Genomic DNA, 10,440 nt, shown 5'->3' on the forward strand with positions numbered 1-10,440 from the left:
ATAATTATAAAAAATGTTTTTTTTTCTTTTTTTTTCATCATCATTTTCTTTTTACTTTGATTAACTTCATTGAAAAATTTCCTGTTGCAGCATTTTTTCGCTTTTACACAAAAAATCTTTTATTTAACTACAATTAATTCGAATTTCGTCCTTTTTTGTGAAGTTTTTTTTTTTACTTAATTTCATTTTTTTATTATATACAAAATATATCGAAAATATTTATTTAAATTTTTTTTCACATTGCATTGCAACAAGAAATTTTCCATGTTTTTTCTTTAATTATTCCGTCTCTTTTTTATTTACTTTCCCAATTTATTTTTTGTTTGTTAAATCTATATTTAGAAAAGTATTCTGGTGTAGAGTGACCTTTTTTTTATTTATGTTATTTCTGGTTCTTGGATAGTGGATTTATTTTTCTTCTTCTAAAAGCTTCAAAAATAAGAAAGGGCAGAACGTCGCTGGAAATCTTTCAATCTGCTTCACTTTATGTTTAATCTTTTAACATATAGTTGTCTCTTTCACACATTACTACTGTGAGAGAATGAGACAGCTATACATCAAATGTTTGAGGACAGAAAGAAAATAAATTCGCATGCTTCGTTTGAATTTTGAAGCTTTTCTTGTGGAAATTTTTCTATTTCTGGTTTTTATATTTCTTTTTCACTGAATAATTAATTTTCACGTTCACACATTTACTGCTTAGTAGCGAAGAAAAACAAATAAAGTGATTTATGTATTTATATATAATTAAAATCTACTTAGAATTTTTATTAAAAATTGTGATTAGTTTGCAAAAGGAGAAAATTGAAAACAAAAAGATAAAGTAAAACAAAAATTTGAATACAGGAAGAAGAGAAAAAAAACATAAAAATTACATTTATAATAAAATGCATCTTATTAGTGTTAGTTGTGTGGTGCTTATGTACAACAAATGAAACCTTAATGTACTTTCTATTACTTTTCCTTACACCTTTTTTCTCCCTTTTTCTTTGAATTTAGAATTAAATTGAAAGACTTTTTTTAAATAAAAAAAATGGAGGACAAAAACTCGAAAAAAGTCAGCCATGATGCGTCAGAAGCATAAGCTTCATGGACGTTTAAACAGACAATATTAAAAATTAAAGACTGCAGTTTTTTTTAAAAAGAAATTTAAGCAAGACTCGGGAGAAAAAACATCCAAAAAACAACGAGAGCATTCTCTTTGATGGCAAATATTTCCTTTAAAACGATATGATGGACCTTATTTTTCATGTCTATTCTGCTTCATTGAATTATTTCGTCCCTTTTTTTCAACCTTTTCCTCTCTTCAACAGTCCTGTATTCTTTAAATTTGATTCCAAGCGCAATTTCTATTCAATTCACTTGCGTGTTTTTATGTGCGGGGATGTCTTAAAACCATTTCTATTTCAATTATTTATTTTTTTTTACTCTTACCTTGCATGCTCTCTCCGTTCTTTCACTTAAATCTTCCTAATGCTAGTAACTCAAAAAAAAAAAAAATAAATTGTACAATGAAAAAATTAAAATGCTACAAGTGGGGGTGTGATGCATTATTCGTCGCAACCCAACTTTTCACCTCTTTCACACTCATTTACCCATCGTGCTTCCGCTTTTTGCCTCTTGCAGGGGATTCTTCTGTAAAATTGAAAAATAAAACATAATTTTAAACGATACAATCAGTAAAAGTTTAATTTTTATATTAAACTTTCATTGATTTAGGTTTCTTTTCCTCGGAGCCATGATTCGTGCGACTTATGCTTCTTGGTAATTACAAGACCTTAAGCATTACCTTATTTATCTATTGAAATTAGAAGTTTATTAACACGCGACATATGCTGCAATAATATTCAAAGACTTAGCGTGAGATGCAATTCCCGCACATCTTATGCTGCAAATTGAATTAAAGTGCATTCTATGCTGCAAGTTCTTTAATCATGTTAACTTTAATTCCCTTTTGGTATAATTTTTCCTGTTCTCTAATTTATTTGCGATGAATACCAAAATGTAACTTATGTAAAAATTATGCTGCATCAAAAGTAGTGTAGAGGTGGAGCATATGTCGCAAGCTCATGTCACATGAGACTTATGCTACATCTCGCTAAGAAATCGTATTTGGCTTGAAGCATTCAACGAAAACTTTTGAATTTCTTATCATCACTGTTTCCTCATTTTAAACTTTAAATCTTGACGTTTCGATCTCATTTAGCACATTCATCAGGGCTTCAAAATTAGAAAAATCTCAATGCCAAAGAAATCAAAGAATTTCGCGTTTTACCTTCTGCAACAGCCGCTGCGGCTCCATCTTCACCATCTTTGGGTTGTTGGGCACCTTCTTCTGCATCTTCATCGGAATCAATATCATCATCCCCCTCCTCCCCACCTTCCTCATTCTCCTCATTCCAGTCCGAGTTGTCCTCCTCAATGTCATCATTGTACACCTCGGACAGGGAAACATCTCCATTGTCCCCATCATCATCATCACTAAAAAATTGCAAAAATTTAGTTAATTCGAAACATTTTTAATTGTGAGAGAATTTCCTCTTACTTCTCATCCTCATCATCATCGTCGTCATCATCATCTTCATCCTCATCCTCTTCGCCACTCTCACCGGAACCTGCAAGAGAAAACACAGGAGAGACATTGAAATCCTGCAGATATGCCATTTGAGGTCTTCTTACGAAAAACTAAATTTCCCAAAGACAGAATAGCCAGGAGGGTAAAGAACATCGTGAGGAATGAAACACGTTTCTCCTCTTTCTGCTTCTCCTCCACCTCCACGCAATCTCTCCTTTGACTCTCATTGAGCTTTAATTGCTCTAAATATTCATCTAAATCATCTGGCACATTTGTATCACAGTTTTCTTCGCGAATTCCCTCCTTTGGCGCTTGTTGGGCACGTTTCTCTTTGAGGTGCTTCTCAAAGAGTGCCAATTCCTTCAAATCAATCTCCAGACCCCCTATGCTGAAGGCTTCTTCCTCATCTGTAACCACAATTCCCCAACGGAAAAATAAAATCCAACGAGAATTTCTTTTTTCCCATCTTCAGCAGAGTGAGAAAAATTTAACCAAATTCCCTAAGAAAGCTCTTAAAAAAATTGATTAATGTTTGAAAGATGGCGTCTTAACGGCCAAATTTCAAACACAAATCCGCCATGACACCCCTTAAACAAGCGTCCTTCCCAACACCCATTAAACAGCGTGTCTGCATTTCTTACCTTCATAGTTATCTGCATTGGCGTACCCATTAACTTCTTCATCGTCATCAGCATCAGACGGAGCTTCCATGTCTTTGGAGTCAAATCTACACAAACTAAGCGTTAGAACTTTCTTTCTTTTTATCAATTTTTCATTTTATTTTTCCTCACCCATCGAGATATTTCAGCGATGGAAGCATCTGGAAGGTCTTCTCGCGGTAATTCTCCTTGACAGTGACTTCATTGTTGAACAAATCGAGTACTTCTAAATGTTTGAAATTCTCAAGGGGTTTCAAGGCATCCAACTCATTTAGTCTGTTCCCAGATAGATTCAAGTGCGTAATGTTTGGTGATACTTCCAGGTAATTCAAGCCATTTGAAATTCTAAGCAAAATTTTGAGGTTAATTTTTTCAGTTTTAAGTTCAATTGAGAAGGAAAGACCTACCTGTTATCAGAGAGCTCCAACTTTTTGAGATTTGGTAATTTTGGGAATCCTTTGAGGGTGGTAAGACCAACATTTATCAGGCTGAGCTGCTTCAAATTCACAAATTCTTCATTGAGGCCAACAATATTTGTACTTCTGCAGTTGTCCAAGTTAAGCTCAGTGATCTTAAAGACGTTACAATATATTTTTTTAAAGTTAATTATGAATTTAAATTTTTAAAATTTCTTCCTTCACAAAAAAGAACTGAAGAATTTATTTGAAAATAAGAGAAAATATTCAAAGATTCTAAATATCGTAGGACTTCGTAGGAATTTTCCGCGTAAACCAACAAAAATATTCCATAATATTCCATTAAGAAATCACCGCGTTTCCTAGCAACAAATAAGGATATTACTGCATGGGATTCCAAGGAATTTGTACTTTCGACGTAAGAATATTCCTACGAATATTTGTTTTTTTCCTAAATTTATTTCAAGACTTATGAGTTTCGTAGCAGAGATCTTGAAAATTATTGAACTTATTCTGAACTTTCTGAACGATTATAGTGCAAAATGTTTCAAGATCTACACATAAAAAATATCTAACAAATAGATCAAGAAAACGTGTTTAGGATTTTCGGTTAATTTAAAACCTAAATTGAAACTCCCGCTCAATATGCGTGGACACCTGTTTTTCAAGTGGCTCATTGCTCATAATCTTGAGCCAGTTTTATATTTTATACTGTTAATAAATTCACTTCAGCCAAAATCACAAAGAAAGAAAGTCGCATTTTTCATTTGCGCAAAGAGAAATTAATAAAGTGCAAATTAAATTAAAAGTTTCAGCAGTTATTTTATTAAAGTGGATCCTGGAAGGAAATTTTTGATCCTTCTCTCCAGATGGGCTCATACAGTCTACATTTCATCTAATTTTATATAAATCATCACACAGGTTCGTGAACATTTGGTCCTTCAACACCCTGGAAGAAGACAAGTGGATCTTCACCCAGCGAGATGCCCAGAAAATTGTGTCTCCGCACCTACAAAGGGCAGCTACACAAAGTGAAGGAAGTTATCACCAATTACCAGGAAAATCCCAAACTGTTGGAGGAAAAAGATGCTCAGGTGGAGCTAATGGCCAATAAAATGCTCGCAGGCAGCATAGAAAGAAAATTCAGGAGAATTCAGACAGAAATCATCCACGAAGCACCTCAGGATCACCTAGAGAGTGAAAAAAGGGAGCTGCTGAATTTCTCTCAGGATTGTCGGTGCGCTGAAATGGAGTGTAGCATCCTCCTTGAGACGATTGCTGCAAAGTCTTCACATCATCCCACATCATCTCCGGTGAGTGCAGCTGATTCGCAAAATCACAATGTGTTGCAATTGATCTGCACATTGTCGCAAGAACTTCAATTGAATCGCCAAAAACGCCGTGGAGAATGTGAAAATTTGGAGGACGTCATTTCTGCCCACACGAAGGATATGCGGAGCCTAGTTGAGAATTCCACGAAGGGTGTGCCTAGTGAATCCCCATGCAGCATCATTGCACAAATTTCGAGTGAACAAATGCCCAATTTGGAGTCATCAAAGCTCCCCACAGCCAACGGCATTAATGTTCAATTGCGCGCGCACAGAGAAGCAACCACACTCTGTGACGAGATAAGCTCCAATGGATCTGTGGCCATCCCAACGGTACACAGTGATGAGCATTTATGGGCTTCTCCAAGTGATTTGGCTTTCAATAGTCGCCCATTCATTGATACCAGCGACAAGGTTGCATGGAATGTTCCAGAGATTCACAATGATGGCACGATGAATATCCACATGAGTCCCAAGGAGATTTTACAGCATCAGGAGATTGCATCCCAGCCAGTTACGACTGCCCATGATTCTCTGCAGCTACCTGAGCGGGTGCCTCGGTGTTCTCAATTGACCGTGGAACTTCTTGACCATCAATCAGCGAACTTGTGCAGAGAATTGGACCCTGTGGATGCACAGATCACCCAGGATGTCACCGATCTACTTCACAAGGAGCGTAGTGATCTCCCATGTCATCCAGCAGCGGTAGAGCAACATCAATGTAAGTCAAGCCTAACCGTTTATACTTGCGCAGTATCCAAAGAAATTCAATTAAGAAATTTAGATTGTAGGCAATTCTTGAGCATTCAGATTAAGCAAAGGGTAAATTCAATGCGAAGCCTTCAGCTTAGCCAAAATTGTCGCACTAAATTCAATTCAATTTACAGTGACATTCAAAATATTTGTCATGAATTTTATGAAAATCAATTCAGTTTTTTGCCTAAAGAATTTTCAAGCTCAAGAACTCAGGTAGTTGACATTGTAAAAGCCCAAGAGAGTACCACAAAAGCCCTACCTCTTGCTAGTAGCGATTGTCCTCCCACCATTTGTGCTACCCCACGATTTTTTGGAGCCACTGGGGGAGCAAAATCTACGGCTGAACTTGCAACTACAATGGAGAAGAATTTGGGACTTGATTTTTTGATGCCTTGGGGATTGATACTCACAGTAGCATCCTACGGAGAATACCTAACCACTCCCACGCGCCAGTGCCAAAGTTTGGACCCTGAGCATAAATTTTGTGTGATTGAGGGATTAGGACTCACCCAGGCCATTGATGAAGAAACAGCGATGTGTGCGTTGCACCAACACAATCAAAATACTTTCATGGATTTTTCCAGTTGCATTTCTATGCACAAAATTTTTGGAGAACACGTTTTTTGGGATGATTACGTCACCAGCACACGGTTACTCCACACATTTATGGTTAAATGACACAAATCTCGCCCTACTCCAACAATTTATCCTCAGAGGGCCCATGGAAAATTTATGCTTCCCCTCAAAGAAGTTTTTTGCCCCTGAGAAGGTGCCACTGATGCCAATGTTGATGAGTATGGACAATTCCCATTGGAATTTTGGGAGAATTTCGGCAACACCTGAGAGACCACCTCTCCATCTTGAACATCAGAGAGCTAAGGATGACTATAGCTCAACGGTTCCGCCACAAATTGAAGATTTCTGCGCCAAGGCTTTTTTCGGGACTTCAACTTTGATGAGCTTGAACAACGATGGATTGATGGCATCTGTACATTCAAATGGCACTCAACCATGCTCTCTTGTGACTCAAGTGCTGCGGCAGGAGAAGGAAGATGGCTCCAGGACTTTTGCATCATTGAAGATAGCTCCCCAGATAAATTCTTGGCGTCTTCACTTGAGAAAATTTGATAAAAAAGGGATCTACGTATGGCAAACAAGGCAAGCTCTAGCATGATTTACCTCAACAAATCTCTCTTGTGGCTTATTAGGCTTTCGATAGGTCCTAAATTTATTTGAAATATTGTTAAATTCTCTATAATTTCTGAAATCTGAAATTTAGAATTGTTATTTTTCTTTGAATTAGAATATTCACATCAATTGTTATCAAAATTTATATTATTTTATACAAATTCACTGAAATTATGTTTATTTTTAAACGCCCCTTGAAAAAGGGGGAGAATGTTTAGGATTTTCGGTTAATTTAAAACCTAAATTGAAACTCCCGCTCAATATGCGTGGACACCTGTTTTTCAAGTGGCTCATTGCTCATAATCTTGAGCCAGTTTTATATTTTATACTGTTAATAAATTCACTTCAGCCAAAATCACAAAGAAAGAAAGACGCATTTTTCATTCGCGCAAAGAGAAATTAATAAAGTGCAAATTAAATTAAAAGTTTCAGCAGTTATTTTATTAAAGTGGATCCTGGAAGGAAATTTTTGATCCTTCTCTCCAGATGGGCTCATACAGTCTACATTTCATCTAATTTTATATAAATCATCACACAGGTTCGTGAACAAAACGTTTAATGTCGGAAGCTATGGATTAAATTCTCAGATTTTCCTCTCAATTTTTAATTAAACCCTTGAAAAAAACAAAATTTTTATTGATAAGAAATATTAGTTTTAGATAATTCGCAAAAAATCACTGAAAAATTTTTAAAATAGTGTCGAAAGCTATGATAAATTAGTAGTTTTTCTTTAGATGTACAAAAATACTAACTTTATCAATTAGAAAACTTATTTTATTTGTTTGTAAAGAAAAACAATAGTGTCGAAAGCTATGGAAAAACAAAAAAACAATGCAAGGTGTTTCAAATTGCCGGTTAATTTTTTAAATTTGCTCTTTACATTCTCAGTGACCGCATCTTAGGCCCATTTTTTGTCTCATTCATCTATGTGAGTACGCACGAGTTGATTTCTTTGCTCTTTCACCCATTCCCACACACACCACCACTACCTACACAGTGTTCTCTCCAAATACCACCACCATGATGCGCATACATTCGTACAGGAAGTTTGGGGTGTATTTGTGTGAAATGGCACCTCATCTCGTGAATGTACACCAATTCGACAAACTAGTCGCCTTTTCGCGTTCATTGAAGCCATTAGTTCCCGTTTAGCCACCCCCAATGATTTTTTGGTCACTTATAGTGATAAAAACGTTGAAAAAAAGTGCACGGCATATGGCCACCACCCAGCTGACGTACTTAGATGGTTATTTATGCGTGTGGTATGGTTCGAAATATCCAAAATTTGTGAAAATGTGTTGGATTTTTTGACATTCACCACAATGGCGGACGCGAGGGAGCATTACGAAACGTCGCAATTGAAAAATGGCTACCAGCTGTATGAATGTGTGTGCTACAGTAGCGCCACCGCTATGCCATACAGCGGCAATGGGCATCGAATAGGGCTGCACCAATACACGCGAAAGGGTTTTGGATGTGTGTTCAATGAGGGTGGGAGGGAGACAGCGCGCGCGAAAACCCCTTTGTTGCTCTTACAGATCAAAAGGTGCGTGAACGAGACGACTTGTCCGATTTCTTTTAGTGCAACAGCGCACTATATTCATTGAATTTTTTTTGTTTGCCACATTGATGGCAAATTTACCACCTAAACACATTTTAAGGGTTGATTTTGGGCCTTAGGGGATGTTTTTCCACCATTAAATTGCGCGTAATTTTTGAAGGTAGATCAGGGTGGCAATTTAAGGGGAATTTTTTGAGGAAATGTGTTGAAAATTTTAGAAATTACGTTGTTTACTGTTCTGACCTATGATGTGGGGGTGAGGGGAGCTATCTCATTTCAAATTATTTCTCTCTCTCACGCACCCAACGATGTATTTTCCATGTTTAGTTTCAATGCCCCGCAGTGCCCTGGAGGGCCTACTAGGAGGGAGGGCTAATGCACAATATTGTTTGCTCCATTTCCCTCCGTGGGTATTGCAGCATTTTGCACTTTTCAACGCATTTTGGCCCCATTGTTTTTTTTTCTTTATAGAGAGAAGCATGGAAGTTGAATAGTGAGATAGTATTGGTGGGTATAGGTCGCATACTTCCGTAGATTTTCTATTTGTAATGTATTTCCTACTACACGGTGGAGGGGGGGGGCGTAGGGTGGTAGATGGGGCATAGAAGGGGGGCAGGGAAGGAGCATAGACGCGCAGCCAAATAGCTCATTATTCGTTTGTTATAAACATGGCCATCAACAAATTGGCGATTAATGCACACACACGCACGCACGCGACTGTGTGTGTGTCCACAATGTAGCCCAATATGGCGGGTTTGAAATTTTCATGGGCAACTCTGCCGTTTTTCCTAGCGCGCGCGACACGTCCACCCACCCATGGGACATTTCCCACCCCGTGGACGGTGTGGTGGGTGGGTTGGAATGGGTTGTGTCGCGGGGCATGCCGAAACGGGGGGGTGGAAGATCTCAGGACATGGCGGTGAATTATCCACGCGTCCAAAGCAGGGCACCTTTTGGCGCGGCTGATTTTACTATGAGGACAACGGGATTGTCACGCAGCACGCACGGGGGTGAAACGTACCGGGTGGTTGGTGGTTGGAACACTTTGGTGGTGGTTTGTGAGTCCACGGCGTGGCCTCAATGTGGAGCGTCACTGCATTTTTGGGCATCTACGCGAATATGGGAAGTGTGTGGCATTGAAAAACTTCTTTTGGCCTGGCCACCATTAGAAATTGAATGCGCGACATTTTTCCTGCCACGGTGCCCCTCATTTTGCACACAAGGGGCCCCTCAATTGTGTAACTGCGGGGCCGTGAAAAAGGGACAATGCAATGAGGAAAGGGGGGGCATCGTGCAAAAAAGGGGGTCAAGCAGTGTGTGTGTGCGGAGGGCAAAAGAGGGAGAGAAGTTGGTGACGAAGTCCTCGCGCGGAGACAATGAAAAGTCACCCCCAGCGGGCATTCCACGGGCACACAATCCCCACAATGCCCCCGGGGGAAAATCCCAAAGGCACAGCGGCCCTCCGTCAGGGCCACCTTCGGGGCAGGCGTGCAATCCGGAAGGGGGGATTTTCATGAAAAAAAGGGAAAGAAAAAGAACAGTTCGAGAGTGAAACTCACCTGCGACGCCGGCCTTCCTCGCTTTTCCAAATCTATCCGCTTCTCCATTTCGACTTTTCGTTGATTTTGCACACCGTACGGACACACCGATTAATTAGCCACACCGTACTTGTTTGGTCGCACACCAAATAAACAATAATATTGCAGTTTTTTCAACGGAGAAAAAATTATTTCTTCTTCACTTTTAATTCTGCTGGCGCTGTTTAGAGGCGCTGTTTTGCGACGACATGTTTACTCCATTCCCACATGACAAACACCAATGAAATTCATGTTTCACGTGCCTTCCCATGCTGAGATACATGGATGAAGCATTTTCTTTTTGAATTAACGGATTTCACGCATGAAAATAACGCTGTGAAATAGCATGTACATCCGTCTCATTCTCTCCTCAACTAACA

At 38.6% G+C, this 10,440-nt stretch overlaps 1 protein-coding gene across 2 annotated transcripts; it reads right to left on the reverse strand.

The window, feature by feature from the left end:
* Positions 1-629: 629 nt before the first annotated feature.
* LOC129793525 (acidic leucine-rich nuclear phosphoprotein 32 family member A) lies at positions 630-10,341 on the reverse strand. 2 transcript variants are annotated; one of them, XM_055833630.1, is made up of 8 exons: positions 10,043-10,303; positions 3,642-3,805; positions 3,367-3,579; positions 3,217-3,302; positions 2,680-2,982; positions 2,546-2,615; positions 2,276-2,481; positions 630-1,635 (listed from the first exon to the last, which is right to left on the reverse strand). In XM_055833630.1, exons 1-8 carry the CDS (start codon positions 10,088-10,090, stop codon positions 1,592-1,594), a joined length of 1,134 nt encoding a protein of 377 aa, XP_055689605.1. In that variant the 5' UTR covers positions 10,091-10,303; the 3' UTR covers positions 630-1,591. The 2 variants fall into 2 exon arrangements, with proteins under 2 accessions (XP_055689605.1, XP_055689606.1); XM_055833631.1 differs by lacking the exon at positions 2,680-2,982 and having other exon boundaries at positions 10,043-10,341.
* Positions 10,342-10,440: the final 99 nt, after the last annotated feature.

The sequence above is a fragment of the Lutzomyia longipalpis genome, chromosome 3, assembly GCF_024334085.1.
Source record: "Lutzomyia longipalpis isolate SR_M1_2022 chromosome 3, ASM2433408v1".
Taxonomy (NCBI): Eukaryota; Metazoa; Arthropoda; class Insecta; order Diptera; family Psychodidae; genus Lutzomyia; species Lutzomyia longipalpis.